Source organism: Cucurbita moschata, unplaced genomic scaffold (assembly GCF_002738365.1).
Source record: "Cucurbita moschata cultivar Rifu unplaced genomic scaffold, Cmos_1.0 Cmo_Scf00005, whole genome shotgun sequence".
NCBI classification, from domain to species: domain Eukaryota; kingdom Viridiplantae; phylum Streptophyta; class Magnoliopsida; order Cucurbitales; family Cucurbitaceae; genus Cucurbita; species Cucurbita moschata.
The window spans coordinates 2,405,812-2,431,644 of record NW_019268521.1 but is presented as its reverse complement, the minus strand read 5'-3'; the positions used below and the strand labels follow the sequence as shown (position 1 = coordinate 2,431,644).

General features: G+C 35.8%; 4 protein-coding genes across 6 annotated transcripts in view; 3 read left to right on the top strand and 1 right to left on the bottom strand.

Moving 5' to 3' along the window:
* Positions 1 to 1,075: 1,075 nt before the first annotated feature.
* Positions 1,076 to 6,034, top strand: LOC111443384 (probable ADP-ribosylation factor GTPase-activating protein AGD5). The gene is made up of 11 exons (XM_023081180.1): positions 1,076 to 1,305; positions 2,431 to 2,489; positions 2,613 to 2,703; positions 3,104 to 3,158; positions 3,235 to 3,325; positions 3,484 to 3,718; positions 4,216 to 4,432; positions 4,510 to 4,688; positions 4,962 to 5,204; positions 5,303 to 5,361; positions 5,591 to 6,034. Exons 1-11 carry the CDS (start codon positions 1,255 to 1,257, stop codon positions 5,760 to 5,762), a joined length of 1,452 nt encoding a protein of 483 aa, XP_022936948.1. The 5' UTR covers positions 1,076 to 1,254; the 3' UTR covers positions 5,763 to 6,034.
* A 1,256-nt stretch (positions 6,035 to 7,290) lies between these two features.
* LOC111442999 lies at positions 7,291 to 8,571 on the top strand. Its single transcript, XM_023080583.1, has 2 exons — positions 7,291 to 7,946; positions 8,068 to 8,571. The coding sequence occupies exons 1-2, from the start codon at positions 7,442 to 7,444 to the stop codon at positions 8,475 to 8,477; spliced, it is 915 nt and encodes a 304-aa protein (XP_022936351.1). The 5' UTR covers positions 7,291 to 7,441; the 3' UTR covers positions 8,478 to 8,571.
* A 6,486-nt stretch (positions 8,572 to 15,057) lies between these two features.
* LOC111442995 (myosin-2-like) lies at positions 15,058 to 22,878 on the top strand. Its single transcript, XM_023080578.1, has 25 exons — positions 15,058 to 15,605; positions 15,649 to 16,166; positions 16,337 to 16,438; positions 16,520 to 16,663; positions 16,749 to 16,899; positions 17,580 to 17,607; positions 17,698 to 17,863; positions 17,952 to 18,015; positions 18,141 to 18,154; positions 18,243 to 18,327; positions 18,424 to 18,527; positions 18,631 to 18,772; positions 18,966 to 19,057; positions 19,168 to 19,320; positions 19,404 to 19,493; positions 19,672 to 19,749; positions 19,894 to 20,052; positions 20,145 to 20,348; positions 20,439 to 20,644; positions 20,732 to 20,867; positions 20,969 to 21,098; positions 21,267 to 21,392; positions 21,477 to 21,577; positions 21,705 to 21,917; positions 21,989 to 22,878. Exons 2-25 carry the CDS (start codon positions 15,747 to 15,749, stop codon positions 22,481 to 22,483), a joined length of 3,603 nt encoding a protein of 1,200 aa, XP_022936346.1. The 5' UTR covers positions 15,058 to 15,605; positions 15,649 to 15,746; the 3' UTR covers positions 22,484 to 22,878.
* A 271-nt stretch (positions 22,879 to 23,149) lies between these two features.
* The window catches only part of LOC111442996 (double-strand break repair protein MRE11), a 9,310-nt gene continuing 6,626 nt past the window's right edge, over positions 23,150 to 25,833 (bottom strand). For 2 of the 3 annotated variants that reach the window (XM_023080580.1, XM_023080579.1), the window contains exons 19-23: positions 25,433 to 25,504; positions 25,100 to 25,338; positions 24,496 to 24,613; positions 23,904 to 24,104; positions 23,150 to 23,617 (exon numbers count right to left, since the gene is read on the bottom strand). In XM_023080580.1, the coding sequence (XP_022936348.1) occupies positions 23,579 to 23,617; positions 23,904 to 24,104; positions 24,496 to 24,613; positions 25,100 to 25,338; positions 25,433 to 25,504 (669 nt within the window). In that variant the 3' untranslated portion in view covers positions 23,150 to 23,578. Of the gene's footprint in view, positions 23,618 to 23,903; positions 24,105 to 24,495; positions 24,626 to 25,099; positions 25,339 to 25,432; positions 25,505 to 25,833 lie in introns of those variants that run through there. The other variant, XM_023080581.1, reaches the window with a different exon arrangement.

Here is a 25,833-nt window from a genome sequence, read left to right as displayed (position 1 = left end):
GAACTTGAAATCTATGATGGTCACTCTTAGATCTAAGATGACTCACTCAAGAATTAGCTTGATTAAAACTATCGAGCTAATTCAATGAATCGGTTTTAACATCAAACCTACAAGCAAGGTTTGAAAAAAAATAACACTAAAAAGTATCAAGAAAATATAAAGGTTTTATTTGTATTCAACCATTGCTGCTCAAACATGAACATTACATGTCTTTCAACGGACCAAAAAGATAACCCGAACATAATAAAGTTCATATACCAACTACAAACTGCAGCTACCAATAAAAGAAAATAAGGCATGACATAAATTGTTAGTTCAATACCAAAGGCAAAAGTATTATAATCATTTTCTAATATCAGCCACTTCATTCTTTTCTTGATTTGATATAGTAATGCTATAAAGACTTTTGGGTTCAACTTGTACATTAGCTAGCCTGTGAAAATGCAATGTATAGGCCTCTTTCTTAATCTTGTTTCTTGTAATCGGTGCTTCGGGTACATGCAAAAGGTCAAATAGTTGAATTCATATCATACTAATACTACACGTATAGTAAATTTTTTACAAAATTTAAAAAACAAAAAAACAATGAATTAAAAAGAATACAAATACAAATCAAGAGCTGGTTCAAGTTTTATTATAAGACGGGGATCAGGGTTCGAGAAACAATATTTTAAAGGACACAAGTCCTCAACATAAAACAAATACTCGGAGATGACCCTCCTTTATGACCGCACAGCTCTTGAACGCTCCCCTGTCTTAACCAGCATTCAAATAATCACTGGAAACTATTTAGACCAAAAGAAAAAAAATATATTATTATTATTATTATTATATCAATTTACAGATATTTTGCATGATTCTATTTTAAATTTTCTAAATAATTTTTTTTTCTTCTCAAAGTCTTACATAATTAGAAAAAGAATTATGACGTAATTATTGTGATATATATATATATATATATATATATATATATAATAGTAATAATAATAATAATTTTAAATTGAATAAAAAAGAAAAAAAAAAAGTGCCCTTATTTTCCTTCTTCCTCTGTCTTTTCGGTTTCAAAATAATCGGAAGGCGAGACGAAAGGCTAGAGAGAGAAAAAAAACAATTAAAAAAAAATCACTCTAGAGAGAGAGAGAGAGAGGAGAGAGAAAAGTGCGTTGAAAGACCAATCTGACCTCCGTGTCCGGCTGTTTCTTCCTCCTCCTCCTCCTCCTCCTCCTCTCTACTCCGCCCCCTCCCCGTTTCATCATGAATGAGAAGGCCAACGTTACCAAGGAGCTCAACGCCAGGCACAGAAAGGTACTCCTTCCCCTTTCCCTTTTCCATCCTCTCACGTTTTCTTCTTCGGATCATGAATCTTTGCAGGATTCAATTTGTCGGTGTTTCTTCCCAGTCATCCGCTTCTTTTCCTTGGTTGTTGATCAGTTTAACAGAGACGACTTCTTTTTACTTGTTTATTATGTTTGAATTCGCTGTTATGAGGTGTAGATTTGGATTTTTCTTTTTTCTTTTGTATGTTATCGAACGAAATGGTTATGGATTTGGGATGCGGTTGGTTTGATCTTCGTATGTGGATCAATTGCATTTTATCCGACGTTTGGATTAGCAATTTGTTGTTTTAGTTTTGTCTTCTTGCGGTCTTTTTGCTGCCTTCTGAGGATTTGATTGGATTCTGGCTGGTGGATTTCAGTTTTTTGTTTCTTGACGCATCTGATTCAAACTATAACGTCGATTGCGTATGAGTTCGAGTAACCTCATTTTGTGATTTTGATGATCGCGTCTATATCAATTTCTTAAGCGCAATTGTCCTAATTATAATTCGAGTGTTGTAGTTACATACAATAATCATATTTCTTATTCGGCAAATTGTTCCTTTTGTACCACGGTCCTGGGTAGGAGGAAGGAATTGAACTTGTTAGTCAAATATATTTGAGAAGTGACAAATCTTTTAATTAAATTAGTGTTCTTGGAATGAAGTGTCCGCTCGAGTAATTTGGATTTTACAGAATTCCAGTTGCTTGGTGTTTTAGTAGTACATGATACCGGAGTCTCACATTTGTTACAAACTTCATTCACAACCATTTTCATAGAACTTACCCCGAATCTCAATGCGTCATAGGTTTCTTCATAACCATGGGATGGAACAAAATAAGTTGATTGCCTATATACCCGAGTGGCCGAGTTAGAGCACTCGTGTTCCTTTTACCTCCAATCATAGGTTGCTTCACAATCATTTTTACGTGTACTTGTGATTGATAACGATGTACTTGAGTTATATACGTGAATAAAGATTTGTCGAGTTAGATTTCGAAAGTTTCTGTTCAACACACCCTTTTTCTAGTTAGTGGTTGCTCCTTTCGTTTCATTGTCAATAAACTGGTTGTTTGATGAAATTCTTACCTTTTATGCTCTTATTATGTGCAGATATTAGAAGGGCTTCTTAAGCTGCCGGAAAATAGGGAGTGTGCTGATTGCAAAGCTAAGTATGTTTTCTCAATTCTTTATCGTTCTCACCGTTGTAGTACTGAAGCAAGTCCTATTTTACACCGTAACTAGCCCAATGCTATTTCGAATAAATGCATGATAATTGATTTCTGTTTTTTCAGGGGACCACGATGGGCTAGTGTTAATTTAGGCATTTTTATATGTATGCAATGTTCTGGGATCCACAGAAGTCTTGGTGTTCACATATCAAAGGTAGTGTTTTTATTTATAAATAGCTGAAGAAAAAGAATTCTTCACTCCCTTGGAAATACTGACGACATTGGAATTATGCATGGGATGTATTAGTCAGTATAGCGAAGATATGCATGCCTATCTCTTCGTCTTGACCATTTCCATGATTATATTTTAAAAATATCGCTTGCGTATTCGTCTTTTATCTTGACTGGCAGTTATTCCTTATGACACCGGTAATTGGTTCAATTGTTGCTTCTATCCTTTGAGTAACTTTTCCTTGAGAAATTCAATTTGTCTTAGTATTTTAGGCATCAATATATGTCTTAAATACTTTCATCTTCTAATGATAAATCTTTCAACTTCTTATACCGCTAGCATGTTGGCAAGTAGTCTTATGGTTTGATGGTTCTTTTTTCAGGTACGGTCGGCTACCTTGGATACTTGGCTTCCAGAGCAGGTTACTTTTATTCAGTGTATGCTTTCCAACCTATAGTTTATCTTTTTCGGTCAATATTGATTTCTTTTCTTACCAAGATTGTGTTTTTGTAGCAATGGGGAATGAGATGGCAAACAGTTATTGGGAGGCGGAGCTACCACCAAATTATGACAGAGTTGGGATTGAGAATTTTATTCGTGCAAAGTATGTTTGGAGTTTGCCTGCCTTCTAATAGATGTTCGTTTGGAGTTTAAAGTTATATTTACCCATTAACATTCTCTTACAATACAACTATACTGCATCAGTAATGTTTATCAGTATCGTGAGGTTTAAAAGTACTCTGCTTTATGCAAATTTTACAGATATGAAGACAAGAGATGGGTTGCTAAGGATGGAAAACCAAAGTCACCTTCTCGAGTACAGGAGGAAAAGCCTTCTTTGCATGGGCAGAGGCCTGCAGAAAGAAGTGGGTCAGGGTATTCAGGTCATTCTGAAAATTTGTTCGAGGAAAGGAAGAGAGTTCGATCTCATATTGTGAAGGAGAGTATGCCTGCCTCTAGAGTTACTCTTCCGGTTCCTCCCAGAGGACCTGAACAAGTATGTTGGCTTTTCTTTCCTGTTTATTAACTTCCTTACTTAAAAATTGGATGTTTCTGCTAAGAGTTCTATAACGAATTTCATCATGTGAAAATTACTTTTGATTTAGGACATGTTGTGGAAGAGAAAAAGTACGCCGAAACTGTGATGTAAATTAGTTATGTAGCTAGAAGTTCATTTCATAATATTACTTCTTTACTACTCAATGAACTTATAGTTGTTTACTTGTGCTTATTTCAACGGTTATTCATTCAAAATTAAAGAGAATATGTGTGTGCTATTATTTGTTAAGCCATCAATAATGTAATTAGTAGTGTTTTCACGAATGAGTCATTTTGATTTTATTTATTATGGCGTTGCCTCCGCTCAATTCAGGGTTAACTGGACAGTGGTCTATGATTATGTCCATCTTTTTTTTCGACCTTTTTTAAAATCTAAACCTTGCAACTAAATGTGGTAAGATTTTTCTAATACATTTGTTGTCTATATTTGTATAGGTTGCTCCAGCCCCCATACCACGCCAAGATCCAAAACCTGAACCAGTTGTACAGCAAGCCGAAGCAACGAAACAGACTACAAATGATGCCCCGGCTGTCTCTCCTCCAAAAGTTGATTATGCTACTGACCTCTTCAACATGTTATCCTTTGATAGCCCTTCCTCTGATGGTTCAGTAGCAGTTTCTACAGATGATAGTGCATGGGCTGGCTTCCAGTGTATGTTTTTAACTTTTCCTTGCGCGTGTATTTTTAAATATTTCAGAAATTATTTAGATATATGTTCAATGTTACAGCTGCTGAAGAAGCATCATCAGCAGAGAAACCTGGTCCAGCTAAGCCAGCTGAAGCCATTACCCAACCCTCTTCTGGAATTGAGGATCTTTTCAAAGATACAACTTTAGTTTCACCTGCTTTAGTTCCCGAAAAACCTTCGAAAGATGTTAAAAATGATATAATGAGTCTTTTCGAAAAGGTAAACATTTCATTATCACTCATAAGATTCGATACTGTTCTTTTCAGTAAAGTTTGCTACTTCTCTACTTCAAACTTTTGAGGTGGAATTATTTGTTTTCTACATCTTGTGGTATTTTCAATTGAAAGAGCTATTTTTATTCCTTTATTTTAATTTTGTCTGAATTAAGCTATTTAGTTGTACAAAATTTATATGTAAAACAGCTACTTGATTAAAGAGGAGTTCTTCTTCTACTGACAGTTGCATTTGATATTTTGATTTGAATACCTGCAGTCCAATATGGTCTCTCCATTTGCTATGCATCAACAGCAACTTGCCATGCTAGCTCAACAACAATCACTTCTCATGGCTGCTGCAGCTAAATCAGCTGCTGGGGACACAAAATTTAGCAATACTCAAACCTCTGTCCCCAATGGCACCAATGTTCCTCCTCAAAGTTGGCCAAATGTTGTCTACCCGATTCCTGGATTGATGATGCAAATAGGTGCCCAGGGTGGGCCGACAACTACAGTGCAGGTAGTTGAAACTGTTCTTATGATGTTCATTTGAAGCTAACTTAATTGAGAATCATCCACATAGTTTCTAATTGTTCTTATCGATATTTTGCAAGTTAGATGATGAACAGGGGGCTGGCAAATCCAGTTGGGAGTTCTGTTCCATATCCAACATCTAGGTAGGCAATTATATACCTTTTTATGATACCAACGAAATTCGAAGTTCTGAAAGACACTTCAAAGTTCAAGATACAAAACGTTTTCAGCTCGAGAGTAAAAGATTTTCATGAAAAAAAGTTGTCAAATAAGTTGCAGTTTGTGCTTATTTCCATTTTCGAGGCTCTGTTCTATCAAAGCATAAGCATAATGATGATGTTCTATCAATTCGTTCTCATATTTCTCTTGCAGCCTTTATAGCCTCAGCCAAGTTTCTTCAGTGCCAGCTAATGGCGTGACCCCCACAGCGAAAAATAAAACTCAATCGTCTGCGTCGATACCATCAGCGACTCCTTTGCAGTCGCAGTCAGGAAAAGAGTACGACTTCTCGTCTTTAACACAAGGTATGTTTTCAAAACATTAAACACTGGTGTTGGATTAAGGATGATTATGATGGTGGGATGATTTGGTTGGTGGTATACCAAGAAAGTTAAGTCGCAGAAAGATTAGAAGTGCCCAATTTTTCCACCTGTAGTGGGGATTGTAAACTATATTACTTGTAGAGAGGCAGTCTCAGTATTCATATTTTTATATTGTTTGTTCCTTTTCGAGTGAGTGATTTCTTCATTTGTATTATTATGAGTAGCTGACCAATAAAGAAGGGATTAGATTAATATGATTTTATCATCTATACCATTTTTTAGTTGCTTTTATTTAATGCTCTTGATTTGATTTTCATTTGTAGTTGTTCTTAATACTTGATTTAGCCATGAACACACTTGTGTTAAGTACTTGTGTTTGCTTCAAAAGGGTTGTTCTTGAGAACTTGATATGATGATCAATTGGTGCTCTTCCTTTATATTGTTCTTCAGATTATAGCTCACTTTCAATTGTACTGTCTCTCTCTTTTATCTACCAAATTCAAATTTCTAATCTCTAATCTATGAATTGTAATATAGTTAAAAGAAAATAGTAAGTCCGTAAATTTTACAATAATTCAACGCTTATGTATTATGCTGGTCATCCAGTGTTATTTAGCTCTCACCATATTTGATTATGATTCTACGTATTCTCTCATATTTGTTCCATCGGTTAGACAATCGAGGTTCGAATTGGAACCCTTATTGCAGGTATTATCTGTAAGCCCTAGCGGGTAGATTTAAAGGATAGAGTAAAAGATGGCCAAGTAACAGTAGTCAAACAAACGTATCGAGGTTCGAATTGGAACCCTTATTGCAGGTATTATCTGTAAGCCCTAGCGGGTAGATTTAAAGGATAGAGTAAAAGATGGCCAAGTAACAGTAGTCAAACAAACGTTAAGCGTAGACTTAATAATTGTTAGCATGACGGACTTCGATATAATACTGGAGATGGATTGGTTCGTCGAAAATCATGGTAGTATAAATTGTCATATTTTAGATTTAATCTTTGAATCCTTATTAAACTTATAGACAATAAGATTTACTATAAATTCTCTCGTAGGACAACCCTAAATTTATATATTTATATAATATTCTAAGCTTATAATTTAACTGAATCAAATATTTTCAAATAAAATGTTATTTACTAATATTTCAAAGAAGAAATAGTCGATTTTAATTTTAATACTGGCTTGCTTCGTACTCAGCAATTGATACGCTATTATATTAGTATATATAAATTTGCTAAACTGGTATAAGGTTAAAATTAAAATTAGAACCATTTTAGTCATATGAACTAAAATTTATTTATAAATTAGGAAAAAGGAAGTGTTGTTTTAAAATTTATTTGTTTTTTTTATAATAAAGTTTCATAAGATAAAAAAAAATTAAAATGTTATAGTTTAACATTTATTTGTGTTTATTATAATAAAGTTTTATAAGATAAAAAAAATTAAAATGTTACAATTTTGGAAATTTTTAATCAAAATAATTTTAACACAAATTAAATAAATAGTCGCGAAGTCCCTCATATTTCGAGTATTTTGTAAACCAAAGCCCTCCCTCTCTCGACCTTTCTCTGAACCGCCGATCAGAAGAACACGATATGCTCTACTTAATGACTTCAAACAGTCTATGGATTCTATCCCTCAAGCTCCTACTCCTTTCCTCCGCCATTCTATCAATGGCGGAGATTCTGAAGTTCTACGTTCCTCTGGTTGTCGACATCCTCGTCTCTTACGTTCCCGCCGTTTGGAGCTCCATCGTTTTATGGTTAAGGCCTCCTTACCTTTACTTGTTATTTAACTTTATTATCGTCAGTATTCTTGCCTCTTCCAAGCTTCATCAGTACCTGGTAGATCCTCCGCCGACGACGGTGCCGAAGCTGTACGATGATTCACGAGCAGATTTCACAGTTATTAGAGCCGTCGGCGATGTTCTCGAGAAGAGCGGTCGCGATGCGGACGAAGACTTCGCGGCGGATGTTTCGGAAGATGAAGAGAAATCGGATGCGGAATTGTACTCCAAGATTTCAGACAGAGAAAATGATGGAAACGGCGAGACTGATCGGAGCCGATTGCAAAAAGAGGATTCGGTGGAGAATTTGTTGCAGAAGTACGATAAGAAGCCGCCGATTTCTTCGAAGATCCGTAATCGGAAAGCTGCAAAAGCTGCTACTACTCCTGCAGGTGCGATTCTCTAGTGTTTTTCCTCTCACTCTTCCACGCTATAATTTTCTTTTCAGAAACTGATTAACAGATGGCAGAACCGTAATTAATTCGATATTCGGAGGGTGAATTCGTGACGCAGGGACGACGTCGAGATGGTCCACGATAAACAGACACGACACGTTGGACGACGCGTGGAACGCGATAACGGAGGGCCATTCTGCACCGTTCTCGAGACGGTTAGATAAATCCAATACGTGTGAGCCGCATACCACACGGAACGAAGAAGAAGAAGAAGAAACCGCCATAGGCCAAAACAACAGCCCTCCAAAAGTAACGAAATCGGAAACTAGCTTCAAGAGCAACGACAAGAACCAGGAGTTGAGACAGTCAGCGGCGGCGGCGAGAGTGAGAAAAATGCCATCTGTGACGGAGGAGGAATTAAACCGGCGGGTGGAGGCGTTTATAGAGAAGTTTAGGGAAGAAATGAGGCTGCAGAGGGAGGAATCACTGAAGAAATTCGAGCTGATGATCAACGGAAGCTATTATTGAAATTGCTCGCATTCTGATCGGTTAGTTGATTTACGTTGAATGCGTTTTTGATTTAGGGTTTTGTTCTTGATGATTTTCGTTTCGAGTTCTTTGATTCTTTGATTTAACTGTTTTTTCTTTTTATAAAATATATAGAAAGTTAGAGCGGTTCCAATGTATCTTCAAAAAATAAAAATAGAAAGTTAATTGGGCCTTTGGACTTCAGAAGCCCATTTATGATAATTGGGCCATTTTCTGCCCAGTAAACCAGATTAGATAGATTAATGGGCTTCTCTTAAAAGTCCAACGTGCATATGACCGGAAATATTATTTTAGGGTTAAAAATATAACTTTGTGAGGTTTTCTGCGAATAATTTATTAACTCAAGGAACTAAGGGACACGTGGAGAGTTTCCATTGGTTAGAGAAAAAGAATAGTTATTTAGATGGGTTATTTGGCAAAGGCTTGGGCGTGCAATTATAATTGGACAGAGAATAGAATGTATGTGGGAAACGTGAAACTATATGTTGTGTCTGAAAAAGAAGAGCCTAAGCCTAAACCTCCTATTACAAGGTAATAGGAACGCCACGTAAGCTAATCTAATATTTTGAGCTTTTATATATGTATATATAAATATTGTGGCTTTCGGGCTTCCCCTCGAGACTTTAAAACGCGTCTACTAGGGGAAGGTTTAAGGGTGGTTTGTTCTTCTCCCCAATTAATGTGGGACATCACAATCCACCTCCTTCGGGGCGCAGCGTCCTCGCTGGCACTCTTTCCTTCCTCCAATCAATGTGGGACTGCCCCCAAATCTATCCCTTTTGGGGGCTAGCGCCCTTACTGACACACTGCCTCGTGTCTACCTCCCTTCGGAGAACAGTGAGAAGGCTAACACATCGTCCGGTGTCTGACTCTGATACCATTTGTAACACCCTAGATCCACCACAGCAAATATTGTCCTCCTTGAGGCTTCCCCTCAAGGCTTTAAAACGCGTCTAGTAGGGAAAGGTTTTCACACCCTTATAGATGGTGGTTTGCTCTCCACCCAACCAACGTGGGATATATATATTATATATATTTTTTTATTTTTTTTATTTTTTGAAGCGGTTTATCGGGACAAATAATATAATCCTCCCTTCTAGCTCCATTTAGCTAATAAAAAGAAAATTCATTTTCACTCCCCGTTTAGAGGGACGGGTCTCTTATTTATAAATGAAATGAAACTCTAGATTATATCAATTTCAAATGAATATATTTTATATTATAAAGTTTTTATATAACATCTAATTTATATAAAATAAAATGAGAAATACTAAATAAGCAACTGGAAAAATAAACACAAAATAATAAAATTGGAAAGTACTTTTAAAGTAAAAAAACAAAATAATTGAAATTATTCCATTTTATTATTAAGAGAGAGAGGAGAGAGTAAGTTTTTGTCGGAGTTTCATGTTCCCTACACCATTATATTGCATCATTAAAATGTGTCCAAATTCCACATGACTTCTCATCACCAAAACTATAATATAAATAAATAAATATTTCATATATCCCACAAATCTTTACCTTATTTATATTTTATCCTTGCTTCTCGAATTTATTATTTATTATTAAATTTTAAAAAATATACTTTTGCTACGATTGTGTCATCCTCGGTCCATGAATATATGTTGTATTTTATTTATTGAAACGGGAAATATTATGGTTTAAAGGTATACTTATATTGACGATTAAATTTTATAATTACAAATATGATAATTAATAACGATTGAATTATGTTCAACAGATATTGAATATTGATTCAATAATTGATGAATCAAATTGAGTAAAATGTTGAATTTTATCAAATAATTTGATATGTTATAATGTATTACTCTACTCTATAGGTTTTAATATACCAAATGTTCCAATTATAATTTGAAACGGGTGAAATTGCAATTATTGAAAAACTTTCAAGGGACTAGATTGCAAATATAGCTACAACTTATTTCCCACTTATTTCGACTTATTTCATAAGAATTGTCTCTTTCATCCTAATATCTTACGCTTCAAGTCACTTATTTTAATATTTAATATTTAATATTGATATCGACCACGTGACAAAAAAAAATAATTAATTAACTTTATAAAAATTTAACGTTGAAGTGGAAGGTTCTGTTCCCATTTATCTGTTTAAATAACTAGTAAAATTAACGAGTGAACGTGATAATATAAATAAAAACACATAAAATTAAATGTGAGTCGAGGTTTAAAAAATATTTAAATCTTTCTCGTTATAGATAATGTTACGTGAGTTGGAAATTAAGATTTTTTTAAAAAATAAATAAATAAAAAGAATCTAATTATTTTAATTAATTAAGCTTTGGACTTTGGAAGTTATTGAAATGTTTAATATAAAATATTGTCGAAGTGATGAATATTGGCGAACCACAACTTTATAGAAATTAGAACATGATCTCAATCATACACTATTTTTAATTATATTTCTTAGAACATGCAAACCCTCTCCAAATATTTTATTGCATGCCAAGTGGACTCTAATTAATTACGTGGCATAATATATTTATTTTAAATATATTTGTGTGTTGCTCGTTGTAATGCTGACGTGGCGGTCTCTTCTTCCTCTCACTCCTCTTGTTCCCTGCGCCGCCGCCAACCGCCTCCCGCCAGTCTTCCTTCCGCCAGATCTGGGCCGTTCGTTTCCAAATCTTGAATATAATATTATATTTATTTTTTGCCACGACTCAGAAGTTCCACGTCATTAGTGTCAGCTGCCATGTCAAATAGAACTCCAAAGACCAAAGTGATGGATCGAACATGTATTTCGTACTATTTTTCTTTGGATATTCACGAGTCACTTCGTTTGGATGGATTTGAATCATTTTGACATCATGTCGTTCGAATAATGTCGTTTTCTCTACAGAAGGTGCAGAATCTCAGTTTTTTTAACTTTTACGACTCTTCATGACCCTTTTGACTTCCTTGAAGAAGTTGATGGGAGATCGAGATATAAAACAACCCCAATTCTAGTACGAGCATAGTGAGAGGAGATGACTCCACCTAATCGACCATAGTGGTTTCGTCTAATTGTCATTTCAAGCTCAATATTGACCTAACAAAGTTCGAGGAGTTCAAGTGGGGTTTTATAGTTGAAGAGGTTCGAAAGACTGTTCGACACATGGGGTTAGTAGAAGCAATGGACTTGCTTGAACGCTCCATATTTATGATCCATGTGGGACCATGAGCTAAATTTATAATTTAATAATAATAAAAATAAATAATGGTTATTGGTTGAAATAAATAAATATTTTTTTTTAATAAAAATGAAGATTATTGTTATTATTTTGGGGGGGAAAAGGTTAGATTTTTTAATTTTTGAAAAGTAAAAATTAATGGAAAATAAAAACAAATGTGAAATTCCAAAAAGGGGTCCGGGGGATTAGGTGGACTTTTTGGTCATTTTGTATTTGTTATAATGCAAATTATTGATCTAATTTTTTTTAATTGTATTTTGTATTTTGTCAGTTAATTAAGGTGGGGCCCACTTACCGTTATCATTAAATTCCAAATCCCTCTGATTTCCCTGCCACCAACACCATGCATTCCTTTCCCTCCATCATCCATGATTAAACCAACTACATTTTACCTTTTTGCCCTCCCATGTGCCCTTAATCATCTCCCCACCCCGTAACTAAATGGTACTTCCAATCATTTTTAATAAATAATAATAAAAAAAAATTAAGCTATTATGGACGGTGCATGTAACTGTACAAGCCGCCTGCTAGCGACTCTTCATAGTGGTATGATATTGTCCACTTTGAATATAAAGTCTCATGGTTTTGCTTTCGGTTTTCCCGAAAGATCTTGTACCAATAGAGATGTATTCTTATAAGTAAAGAATTCTCCCGTCGAACGAAGTACATCATAGAACATAGAACCTCCTGTCAGACCTATGGAGCCCTCGAGTAGGCTCCCTTTAATCGAGACTCGACTCCTTCTCTGAATGTCTTGAACAAAATACACTATTTGTTCGACACTTGAGGATTCTATTGACATGACTAAGTTAAGGGCATACCGCTAATACCATGTTAACAACTCAAGTCCACTGCTAGCAAATATTGTCTGCTAGGGATTCCTCTTAAGGTTTTTAAAACGTGTCTGCTAGGGAGAGATTTTCACACCCTTAAAGAATGTTTCGTTCCTTTCTCCAACCGATGTGAGATCTCATAATCCACCCCCCTTGAGGCCCAATGTCCTCGCTAGCACTCGTTCCTCTCTTCAATCGATGTGGAATCTCACACAATAAGATTACGAGAAGCCGCCCATCACTCTATCTCGTCTTTTAATTATGTTTAAATATTATTTTTGTTTAAAAATAAATTTGACTGTTTTGGTCATTTCATTCTTATCCTTGTTTAGATAAACATGTTTGTTTTGCAAGATTTTCAAATAATTTATACATTAATTTAATATACATAATATTTTCGTGTCTTTAGTACATTAATATTTTATTCTTACGAATTAATAGTTTTTGTTTGTAAAACAAGTTAATTTATATTGTTTTGATATTTTTATTAAAAAAAAAACGTGAAATTAAATATTAATTTCTATTTTGAATTAAAATATTTAAATTTATAACCGCAGTATTTATTTAATTTTTTTTAATATTGGATTATCAATATTGTAAGACTAAAATAAATAAAAATTTTCATTTTAAATTTTAATAGAAAATAAATTAAGCTATATAAAAAAAATATAGTGTAATGGAAATTTAAAATAATCTCCAAAGTCAAATATAGTTTTTATTTCCTCAAAGGGCATAATTGTAAATTTAATTTTTCTATTTAATTCAAAATTCCCTCCAAATTTAAGCAAAATGTCACGTTCAAGAAACTTTGACTAAAAGAACAATTATTTATTAAATTCCCAAATTCAACAAAATACCTAGTCATGTTCTTTCCAGAAACAATAAAATAATAATTAAATTAAATTAATTTATTTGGAGATATTTGTGGGCACAATTAAAAACTCATGTCATGGCAAATAAATAAAATCCAAAATTACGCATTTGCCCTTCATCTTAATTAGTATTTACAATTTTAAAAAAGAGGTTTATATTCATAATTCAATAAAAACTTAGCATAAATAAATATATATATATATATATATATTTTTTTTTTTTTTTTTTGTGGAGTTTATAGATTAAAACATAGCCTTGAAAAATATTAATGGTTGAAAATAATATTGAAGAATTAAAAAATAAAAATAAAAATAAAAATAAAATGATAAATGTATTTAATGAAATTAAGGGGCTCCAATGAGCCCATACATTTGGTCCACAAAATAGTTGCGGTTTTGATTTTGTGTTGTTGGCCATGTCTTTGTGGTGATGTGATTGACAAAAATGTGTCTTCTTTTTAACCAATAAATTATAAAGGATTTTCCCTTTTCTTCAAAATAGTAATAATAATAATAATTAATAAATGTTCGAATAAATTAAATGAAAAAGACGTAGAATTCAAAGTTTGGTATTATACGAACATACGATTTAATCTTATATTAGTTAAGTCGGTTAATTTCTTATCAACATTTAGTGTCATCTCTCGATGCAACATCGCATCTCATATTGTCATCTTGGTTCCCAGTCGTCATGGTCCGTATGTCTAGACACCTCGTTGGCCATCACAACTCACTCGGTCATGTCATTGAGATGGACCCACGTGCCACTCATCTCATCAAGACATACGAACATCCATACATCCATCTAGGTTCTATCCAAGCACTGACCCTCCTGTGCCAATACCATGTCATTTATGCATACTGTACAGAATATTCGGTGCATAGTTCAGTCTTAGACATTGTCCTTGAAAAACACACGTCGTCCGATACTATTATTGAAAAACCCACTTCAAATGAAGTCGCGTGAAACACTCATCTCGAAATGCTCGTCCTCAATGTGACACACGCATGTGCCATAGGATAGCTCGTTTAAGTCACAAAACTCGAGAGTGGTGTGATACTTAAAGACATAATTAAATGTTCTAGAGACCAAATAGGGACTAAATTGTAATTTCACACAAAAACCAACTTTGTTTGATGATAAGACTAAGGAGCATGTTGAATATTTAATGCCATAATTTTAAAAGTAAGATTTTTGAGCCATTGACTAATTAATTTTCAATATGATTTAAATAACAAATTAATTATTAATAAGTAATTTACATTAAATTTATTAAATAATTAACTTTTAAATACCAAACCTTATTATAATTATATTATTGTTTGATTTAATTTGAAATTAGGTAATCCCAATCGCAACCCAATTATGGTATGTTAATCAATTAATAATAAATTAAATTTAAAAAAAACTCCAATTTTTACTAAGAAATTAAACAGAAAATTGAGAAAAATAAATAACAATAATAATTAAAATTTGAAAAATGACAATTAATTAAAAAATATGTATGTATGTATGTATGTATGTATGGTGATGGCAAAGTTGTAATTTTGAGCCAAAACATGGCCTAATGTTGAAGCTACAGCTTTAATTCTTTACATGACGATTCAGGCGATGGTCTCCGGGTTCTGAATATTTTTTGTCATTGCTTTTCATGAAATCCGAATTTCAAGAAAAGAAAATTAGGAATTTAATTAAAATTTTAATTTCTTTGTCCAAACCCAAATGAGAACCAGGCGGGTTCCGGAAGGAATTGCTTGAAACTCTCTCTACGGCTCCACCTACCTGAACCAAATTTTGAAAAATTTCTGTTCTTCACAGAAGCTTCAAGCAACAACAACAACAGCAACAAATTAACTGAGCTTTCTCTCTCTTCTTTCAGTTCTTTTTTGGGTAAACAGAGTGAGAGAGAGAGAAAAAAAAAAAACTAGAGCGAAACAACCAAAACTGCTTCTGTATCCTTCCATACCCTTCATTTTTTCTGTTCTTCTGTTAATGGAGGGTTGTTGCTTAACGGAATTAGCCTCGTTTCCAATACCTATGGCTGTTGTAGAGTTTGTTTTCTGCGATTGTTCTCTGTTTTTTGTTCTGAAGTGATTCGAATTTTATATTACCTTCGATTTCTTACTTTCTTTTTCACTTGCTTTTCGAATTCTAGAATCTGGGTGTGTAAGAACTCTTATATGCTCGTTTGATTTTGGGGTTTTTGATTACTGGGTTTTCGTTTACAGTGGCTGATTTTGGTGGGTTTTCAGTGTATTGAACTTGGGGGTTTTGTTTTGGGTTGAATTCTGTGAGTTTTTGGCGTTTGAAGTAGTGGGTTTTTTGTCAAAATGATGTTATCTGCATCGCCATCGACGATAGTTCGAAGCTCACTGGAGGAAATGCTTGATTCTCTTCGACGAAGGGATGAGATTGAGATACCTAAAGACTTGCCGCCGGCATTGCCGTCTCGGCCCACTTCTAAGGCTCGGATTCCGCCGCTGCGGCGGGCTTTACCCGTTAATTTCAAGGTTAATGGCGACGGTTCCTCTGAGTGCTGTGTTAATGGTTTCAATGGAAGGGAAGATCCATTGAGGAAGGAGAATGGTCTGGCTAACTTTGCATTAAGGAGAGTGAAGAGAGATCAAGGCGATGAATCGCCTTACTTGGTTGCTTCAGAGAAGGATAATGAAGATCAAGTGAATGGTCCGTATGGTTCTTCTCCAGAAGGGTCTAACTGGGAGGAGATTATCCGCTATTTTCTCCATAAGGTACCACTTCTGCTCACAATTTTCCTTATATTAACACATATCTTAATAGGAATATGATCGTTTTTGGATCAAATTTTTTTGGTAATGAATAATGATTATGAACAGTTCATCTAGCCTTCTAGATCTTGTGTGCATGTTCTTCATGATTCTCATGCTTTCTCCTCTATTAGAAACTCCGGGTTTGGTGTCAAATTCCATCTGGACAATGGGAGTTAGGAACTATACAATCAAACAGTGGGGCTGAGGCATCTGTCATGCTCTCAAACAATAAGGTAAGTTCATAAGCTTGGTGATTTATTCGTATCTTGAATCTTGTTTGATTCAGAAACTTATGATGAATGTACTCTGTTTAGGTTATTAAAGTTTCGACGGTAGATCTTTTACCTACGAATCCCGATATCGTGGAGGGGGTTGATGATCTTGTACAGCTTGGTTATTTGAACGAGCCCTCGGTTGTTAACAGTCTTCAGCAACGATTTTCTCGAGATGAAATTTATGTTAGTGTGGTTTAGTTTTGATGCGCGCTCTATACGTGTTTCGTTCTTGTTGTTGTTTGACTGTTTCTGGGTATTCTTGTTGCAGTGTAATGCAGGGTCAGTTTTGATTGCTGTTAATCCCTTGAAAGACACTAAACAGTATGGAGACGGATTGATTACAGCTTATAGAGAGAGAGTCATGAATGACCCCCATGTTTATGCTGTAGCAGATGCTGCCTATTCTGGGATGATGCAAGGTAGAATAATTCATCTCCGCTATCTTTTATTGTAACAGCCCAAGCCTACCATTAGCAGATATTGTCCTCTCTGGGCTTTCCCTTTCGGACTTTCCGTCAAAGTTTTTAAAACGCGTTTGCTAGGGAGAGGTTTCCACAATGTTTCATTCCCCTCTCCAACTGATGTAGGATCTCACAATCCACCTCCCTTCAGGGCCCAACGTCATCGCTGGCACACCGCTCGGTGTCTGGCTCTGATACCATTTGTAACAGCCCAAGCCCACCGCTAACAGATAGTGTCCTCTTTGGGCCTTCCCTTTCGGGTTTCCCCTCAAGGTTTTTAAAACACGTCTGCTAGGGAGATGTTTCCACATTCTTATCACTGATGTAGTATCTCACAATCCACCCCCCTTCGGGGCTCAACGCCCTCACTGGTACTCCGTCTGGTGTCTGACTCTGATACCATTTGTAATAGCCCAAGCCCATTGCTAACGAATATTGTCCTCTTTGGGGCTTCCCCTCAAGGTTTTTAAAACACGTCTGAGGGAGAGATTTCCATACCCTTATAAAGAATGTTTCGTTCTCCTTCCCAACCGATGTGGGATCTCACAATTTATATTCTTTTGTTTATTTAAGCTTTGTATTTCACTAGCTGAGTTTTATCTAACACCCACAAATCTGGGTTGATATTCATGTTGCAGATGAAGTTAATCAATCTATTATCATCAGGTTAGATTTCGATTTCGTATTCCAAAATTCAGGATATTTCTGCGCGTATAACTTGTATTCAATGATATATTTTTTCCCTTGTTCTTCTAGTGGTGAAAGTGGAGCAGGAAAAACTGAGACAGCAAAAGCTGCACTTCAGTACCTGACTGCTCTTGGCGGTGGCAGTGGCATAGTCGATAGAATCCCACGGGCTAACGTTATCCTGGAAGCATTCGGGAATGCTAAAACCTCCAGAAACAACAATGCCAGCAGATTTGTCAGTTTTTCTAAAACATTTCCTTCAATTTTGGAAAGAACTCTAGCAGACATTCTTGTCTGACCAAGCTAGTTTGTCCCTTCTGCAGGGGAAGCTGATTGAAATTCTTTTTAGCAGAACAGGGAAGATATGTGGTGCTGTAATCCAGACATGTAAGGAAATTTTGTGCTGAAAATATTAGGATAATTTTATAAATTATGTTTCTGCTTACTTTTATTGACTTTCTGTAACGTTACGTGCATATCACACGTCGACTCACCTGGCAAATATCAATTAGTTCTGTTGGAAAAGGTAATTATCTCTGTTCTATTAGATCTTTAATCAAAACATACTGTGTTGTAATTATGTGTCACCCTGAAGTTGTGTCTTCTTTGAGCAGTCGAGAGTCGCTCAGCTGGTCAATGGCGAGAGATCGTTCCATGTCTTCTATCAACTTTGTGCTGGAGCGCCATCTACACTTAAAGGTATCTGCGTTTGTGTTTTCTTTTTCTAATCATCAACTTTGTTCTCTTCATGAATATCTAGAAATTGTAATTATTTCGTTGTTTTTGTTTCTTCAGAGAAATTGAATCTCAGAATGGCCAGTGAGTACAGTTACCTTAATCACAGTGAATGCCTCGTGATCGGTGGTGTGGACGATGCACAGAAATTTCATGTTCTTGTGGTAAAGAAATATATACTACTTTGATCCGAATGCTACCGACCAACTTTTTTGAGATTTTATTCTAACTCGACTGTGTCAAATCCCTTTTTCTCCTTGCCTACAGGAAGCTCTAGATATGCTTCAATTCACAAAAGAAGATCAAGAGCATGCATTTCGTTTGCTTGCTGCAGTTTTGTGGATAGGGAACATTACGTTTCAAACGATTAATAGTGAAAATCATGTGGAGGTCGTCATGGCTAATGAAGGTAACGCTCGGACCAAGATTTGTACTACTTTGTTTAAACGTGACATGCATTTAATTGCGCATGATGCTATAATTTGACGTTGATAGCCCTTGTGACGTCGGTAAAAGTGAAGACTTGCGGCGTTTAGGACCTACATAATTATGCATTATGCTGTTTCATTTGCTTTATGTATTTTTGAACTTTTTTTATACAGCGGTCGCAAACGCTGCCGAGCTGATGGGTTGCAGTCCTAATGAGCTTAAGTTAGTTTTGTCAACTCCAACATGCAATCGGACATTACGACAGGTTGCTTTCTATTCTCCTCATCTGTGAAGTCGATATATATCAATTCCCAGCTGTCTTAGAAAACCATTCTTCTATCGTAACACGATATCCATTTGTCGTTACAAATACAGGCAACTGATGCGAGAGATGCATTGGCAAAATTCATCTATGCAAGCTTGTTTGACTGGCTTGTAGAACAGATCAATAACTCACTTAAACCAAGAAGGGAGCACTCTGGAAGATCCATAAATATCCTCGACTTCTACGGGTTTGAGTCACTTAAGGCACGTTATTTATCCGTCTATGTGTAACTTTTTTTTAATATGAAACGACGTTATGGTGATTATCTCGTTGTCCCCAAATTCAGAAGAACGGCTTCGAACAGTTCTGTATCAATTATGCAAATGAAAGACTGCAGCAGCATTTTATTCGGCACCTGTTCAAACTTCAGCAGGAGGTGAGACTCTAAAATCACCTGTACTTAACGCAATTCTTTAAAGAAAATGTTGCTTGTTCTTCTTTTAATTCTGAAGTCTTCCACGCACTTCCATGATTTGTGTTCTTGCTTAATTTTGTCGTTTTTATAAACAATCCAAGGAAAGTTGCATACCATGGTTGATCGGTTTATTTTGCAGGACTACGAATTTAATGGGGTCGATGGCACCAAACTCAACTTCAAAGACAATCAAGAGTGTTTGAATCTTATCGAGAAGGTGACTAATTTTGAAACTCGAATTCACTCGGATAGTTGTTTTCAACATAATTACATGATCCATATCGTTTTAAACATATTAAGAATCGGAACATATTTCCTGAGATTGCGAGATTAATTCGTTTTATCTGGTGCGATCGAGCAGAAACCTATCGGAGTTCTAGCTTTGTTGGACGAAGAGTTGAGTTTTCCCAAGGCTACAGATCTGACATTTGCTAATAAACTAAAGCAACACTTCAAATCTCATCCTCGCTTTAAAGGCGAGAGAGGCAGGGCTTTTGGCGTTCGCCATTATGCTGGAGAGGTTAGTCGTTTCTATCTCCTTTCTCGTTTCTAAGCAAAAAAAGGTTAATTACCGTGCACAGATTTTATAGGCATCTCGGTTCCCTTCTGTAGGTTGTATACGATACCAATGGGTTTTTGGAAAAGAATAGAGATATGCTGCATTCAGATTCCATCCAACTCTTTTCATCATGTTCTTGCAAGCTACTGCAATTATTTGCCTCAAAAATGGTTAACCATTCCCACAAACCAACAGTTTCAATGTGTTCTACAGAAGTAGTACAATCTCCCGAGCCAGGCACTGGTACCAAGTACAAGGTAAAATGGTCATGAACGTTTCGATTTTCTTTATTCAAAACTTTCGTGGTAACTTATAATCCAAAAAATTTGTCTCTTCTGTTTGGATAGGTTCTACTATGTGACCTATTTCGTAAATTGGAGCGCACCGGCCATCATTTCATTTGTTGCATAAGACCAAACAGGAATCAAGTTTGTGGCGTATTCGAGGAGGATCTCGTCTTACAGCAGCTTAGATACTGTGGAATTTTGGAGGTTGTCAGAATTTCAAGATCTGGTTATCCTACCAGAATGATGCATCAAGAATTTGCTGAAAGGTAGAAGAATTTTTTTTTCACTATCTTCTTTAGATTTTATGCTATAACTAAACTGTTATTGAATTTCATATCTGAATATGATATAAGGTTCGGATTCTTCCTTAAAAAAGCTGGTGTATCCCGAGATCCGTTGAGTATATCAATGGCTGTTTTGCAACGATTTAACGTCCACCCCCATATGTACCATGTTGGTTATACCAAGCTATTTTTCCGAGCTGGGCAGGTGAGTCCTGTCGTGTTTGCCTTTTTTTTCTTCCTTCCTTTCTCTCTTTTTTTTCCCAGTTTAGATAAGAAATGACATTTCATTGGTTTTGTGGCTCTCAGATTAGGGCATTGGAGGAAAGGAGGAAGCAAGTTGTACAAGGCGTCCTAGCGGTTCAAAAGTACTTTCGTGGTTGCCGTTCCCGTGGCCACTTCCTTCAACTTAAGCAAGCAGCAACTACCTTAGAATCACGTATGTTATCTATCTTTAAAGTTTCGACTGCCAGTCGCGTAATACGTTGGTGCTGTTTCGTTTGTAGATTTGACTTTAGTTATATTTTATCTGTACCCATTGTGAATGCATGCTTCTAATCAAGAGTATAATCTGCTATAAATACTGATTAATTGTTTATTCATGCAGTTATTCGTGGCGAAAATGCCAGAAGGAGATGTACCGTTAATGTGCCGAGGTTCTCATTCGTTGTTTATGCTTCCGGTGTTCCTAAGAAAGTTTACGAGCTGCAAGCAGTCATACGAATACAATCGGGTAACTGTTATTATTGTGTTATGGTACGACATTTGTAATGATTGACATCATACTTGATCTTATATTTTTCATTTTACCCCTCAGCTATACGTGGATCGTTGACTCGAAAGCATTACAAGAGCATACTGAGCTCTTTTCGAGAAAACAGAATGTCTAAACTGAACGCAGACAGGAGAGCTTCAGAGGTAAAGGCACTCCACCTAACATGCTGCAGCTGACAACTTTTCATGTGTTGGCTTCTGTTTTTAAGTTCATATGATTATTAACTGCGTAATCGTGCAAATAAGATCGTAATTCTTCTTTCTCGAGCAGGACAAACTTCAAGAACAGGTTGAATCCCTAACAACAACTGTGGGTGAGCTTCAAAAGAGGGTTGTGATGGCAGAAGCAGCCATGGAGAAAAAGGAAGAGGAAAATGCTGCACTGAGGGAGAAAGTAAAGCAATTTGAGTGTATGCGGTCAGAATATGATGCCAAGATGAAATCCATGGAGGATATGTGGCAAAAGCAGACGGCTTCTTTGCAAGTAAGTTTACAATGATTATAGCAGTTTACTTCTCTTTTGAGCTGAGCTGAGATGTGTATTTGTTAATGCAGATGAGTCTTGCTGTTGCTAAAAGGACTCTTGCTGCTGCTGAAAATGTAGCCTGTCCGCTCGGAAGAGTTGATGTTGCTAATTCACCGCCTCACTATTACGATTCTGAGGATATGACGTCGATGGGATCTCGAACTCCCGGTGGTACCACGCCTGTAAAAGCCTTTGGAATCTCTGAGGTTGGAGCAGGGCGAGAAATGAACGGTGCTTTATTTGCAGTGAGCACTCTTGTAAGGGAATTTGAACAGAGAAGAATCGCATTTGATAACGATGCGAAAGCTTTAATTGAATCGAAATCAAGTCATGCACAAACACGGTCTAATATGAATCCAGAAGAAGAATACCGTAAAATTAAAGTCCGATTTGAAGCATGGAAGAAAGAGTACAAGGTAAGATTACGGGAAATGAAAGGAAAGGTTCATAAATACGGTCATTTTGAGGTCGATAAACTTCGTCGAAAATGGTGGGGGAAGTTGAGCTCAAGATCATCATCATAGCATGTCAGTTTTGGACAGTTGATTGTGAATGAAAGGAGAGCTCATGACAACTTCTTGGTGTTGAAGCTGAACCTGATACAGCCGAGAAATGTGTCGCCCGTGAGGAGGGAGTGTTCGGATGGTTGTGCATAGCTAAACCGTAATATGCTGAGGGATTTCAGAACCATCGTCTCCGCTGCATAATAGTTTAGTTTGTGTATAGTTTGTATTGTCATTATATATATATATATATATCATATCTATCTATACATATATATCTATTTAGTTTGATGGTATAGATGTTGATAGTTTGTAGCAGCAAAGGAAGAATAGAAGGAAGTGTTCATACTGTTTGTACTTCTGGATAGAGTGAATGAGCTCCATTATTATTTAATGGAAAGCTTAGTTTACTGATATCCTCTGCACTCATTTATCACCTGCAAATTCTCCAGCCAAATATGAAGGTCTAACAGATGAAAATGGCCCCAAATGCTTGCCATAATTCAATACTCTAGAACAAACAAACATAATCTCTTAGGTATCAGTTCTTTCGGCGGCAAAAAAGGAAGTTGACTTTGTCGACCTCAATTAAAGCAAAGACGCAATACATCTAGAGGTGGTAAATGAAGTATTCTTTATATACATCAAGACCGATCTATCTCTAAAAATGGAAGAAACAATTGACTCTTTATATACATCAAGACCGATCTATCTCTAAAAATGGAAGAAACAATTGACTCTATTGATACAGTAATAATTCAGTAAAATCCCGAATGTCGAAAAGATTGAGAAATAAAATGTTATATGATTAGAATAAAGCTCCTGTAACTTAAATTGTTAAATATATAAAGCTAAGGTCACTATTGTGCCAAAAAAAACATAAAAAGAAGTTACTCTGCTTACCAACCAACACCTACAGAACATCCATCTTCTCCAGTTAATAAACGCAAGTCTCCAGCTGAAATGTGCTACGTCACAAAAACAATTTAACACGGCATGAATGGATGAGTTGATAGGACAGGAAATATGTTCTCAACTCGAATCAAGACTTGGGTCGCCTCATGTCGTAGCTGGCAGTGAATCTATGAGGTTACATCCATGGCAAAGGTAGCTTAGCTATCTACCTTTTCTCAGTGCACCATAATTTCTTGTCGCCTGAAAATGTTAAGATAGATCCATGGTAACAGTATGTAGAAGATCTCTCATTTCACTCTCTAATAACTATAACAAAGATAGCTCTGTGATATTTTATTTTTTAGAACTCAAGTGATATCATACAACTGATGCAAGTGGTCTGTTATGCATGAGGAGAAACCATAAGTAGTCCCCCAGGCAAGAGAAAGTTTTGAACCATATTTGAAGCATTACTCTTTTAAACAAATCAGTTGGTCAATAAGGAATACTTAAAAAATTCTCCATGTAAAAGGAAATGGATGCTAACCCGAGGTTGAGACTTATTTAATATCTTTCTAGCGTTGTCTTCATCTTCGCTGTCATCATTGCTGTCATCTCTACCCATTAACGTTCTCTGAACTGCGGAGTTGTCTGATTTCTTTCCCCGTTTAGACTGAGTGGATCCTCTCCCTCTACCCCTTGGAGCAGTGCGCTTTCTTCCTTTGCTGAGAAGACTATCATCATTTTCCTAATAGAAAATGAACGTGGTTCAACAGATTAATCAAATAAGCATTGGTAATATTCAATATAATTCGCTGTGAAAATCAAATTTTCACAGGAAATATCAGCTAAAAATTCTTGTATTTCGTTTAAAAAATATCTTTTAAAAAGTTTCAATAATACATTTAAACTTTTTAAAAAAATTAAAAAAAAAATACAGTTAAGGTTGGTTTTGGATGGAAACAAGTAGTATGTTGTTTTAAAAATATCACTAAATTTTCAAAATGAAGTACAAAATTCATAGATATCTAGCCAAAATTTAAATATGGAAACTTCAATAGTTAATATTTGCGGTTTTATCTATAAGTTCTACACTCTGCAGCTGAATTAACTCAAACTAATTGATAAAGGTACCCTACCGAACTGTCATTAATTTCTTCCACTTCATTTTCCCTTGGTTCTCCGCTAGAAGCAGAATTCATAACATCTGTATCGGCTATGCTTCGAACAGTGGCAGTTGCAGCAGCAGATGCAGATCTGCATTTTTAGCTACAACATTACATATTATGATTGAAGTATGACACGAAGGACGTTCTTTATATTTAATCATCATACGAACAAACAGTTACATCCTTTCGAAACTTCAAGGCTATCAATATATTTGTTGTATAAGAGAGAAAACAAGATAATATAATTTGGACACCAACCCTTTACGCTTAAGTGTCTGTATAATGCTGGAACTATAGATAGGGATAATTGGCGAATCTAACCATTCTATTTTTCTTCTTGGTTGGGAAGGGCAAAATTGTGGGAGACACAAGTAAAACCTTACAACCAGCTGCTATGTTAGTGTTCCACGACATGCTTATTAGATAGTGATTATTACTTTCCCTTTGTTTCAAATCTCTGACTCAGCAGGTTTTTGCAGAGAAAAACACTGGCTAACAGCTAATTGTAGTTTTAGGAGTTTCTACCGGCATTTTTTACCAAACAATTTTTACTAATAACTGAGTCAGGAAGAACCTTTGCGATTGTCGAAATCCAAGAGATGCGTCAAGAGTTGTCTGCTTCAGGCTACTGGTGCCCCTCCCTCTACCCCTTCCCCTTCCTCGTGTGGAAGTTTTAATTGGAGTGTCATCAGCTGCCTTAGATGATGCTTTCCGACCTCTAGTGGGCTTTGACCCAGATGCTTTTACCGTATCCTCATCATCACTGAAAGAAACAGCAGACCCAACTGCCGTGGAACTTTTACTACCTAAATCCTGATATTGCGCATGATCAACAAAATTCTAATGGATAAAAAGAGGCAGAAAAATTCATGTGATGAGACGTAAGAGTACAACAAAGTATAACTACCTTTGACGACTGAATAGATGATGTGAATGCCATATCCTTCTTGGAATGGGTGTTCCTCTCCTTGACTCGATCCTGTAGAAAATATATTCCTTTATCAATTACGTGCATATTTACCACCCCTTCAGTTTTTTATCTAAAAAAAATTAAAAAGAACATCTAACTTTAATTCATGCACATTTATACCAAACTATAGACTTAAACGGGTGTACCCTCATTTATATGTTTACCATCCCGACGATCTGTGCACTTATTCCATTTATAATTGCTTCCATCTACTTTCTTTCTAATTATTATTTCTTTCTGCGTATATGTGTGGGCAAGTGAGCGTATATGTGTGGGCGAGTGAGCGTAAATGTGTGTGTGTGTGTGTGTGTGTGTGTGTGTGTGTGTGTGTGTGTGTG

What these genes read in the sequence shown, in the direction of transcription:
- LOC111442995 (XM_023080578.1), top strand. Translation starts at nt 15,747, where the DNA reads ATGATGTTATCTGCATCGCCATCGACGATAGTTCGAAGCTCACTGGAG. An exon ending in AGAAATTTCATGTTCTTGTG is followed by an intron (nt 18,528 to 18,630) that starts GTAAAGAAATAT and finishes CCTTGCCTACAG; the next exon opens with GAAGCTCTAGATATGCTTCA. An exon ending in CATCAAGAATTTGCTGAAAG is followed by an intron (nt 20,645 to 20,731) that starts GTAGAAGAATTT and finishes ATATGATATAAG; the next exon opens with GTTCGGATTCTTCCTTAAAA.
- LOC111442999 (XM_023080583.1), top strand. Translation starts at nt 7,442, where the DNA reads ATGGCGGAGATTCTGAAGTTCTACGTTCCTCTGGTTGTCGACATCCTC. An exon ending in AGCTGCTACTACTCCTGCAG is followed by an intron (nt 7,947 to 8,067) that starts GTGCGATTCTCT and finishes TTCGTGACGCAG; the next exon opens with GGACGACGTCGAGATGGTCC.
- LOC111443384 (XM_023081180.1), top strand. Translation starts at nt 1,255, where the DNA reads ATGAATGAGAAGGCCAACGTTACCAAGGAGCTCAACGCCAGGCACAGA. An exon ending in TGTGCTGATTGCAAAGCTAA is followed by an intron (nt 2,490 to 2,612) that starts GTATGTTTTCTC and finishes CTGTTTTTTCAG; the next exon opens with GGGACCACGATGGGCTAGTG. An exon ending in GTTCCATATCCAACATCTAG is followed by an intron (nt 5,362 to 5,590) that starts GTAGGCAATTAT and finishes TTTCTCTTGCAG; the next exon opens with CCTTTATAGCCTCAGCCAAG.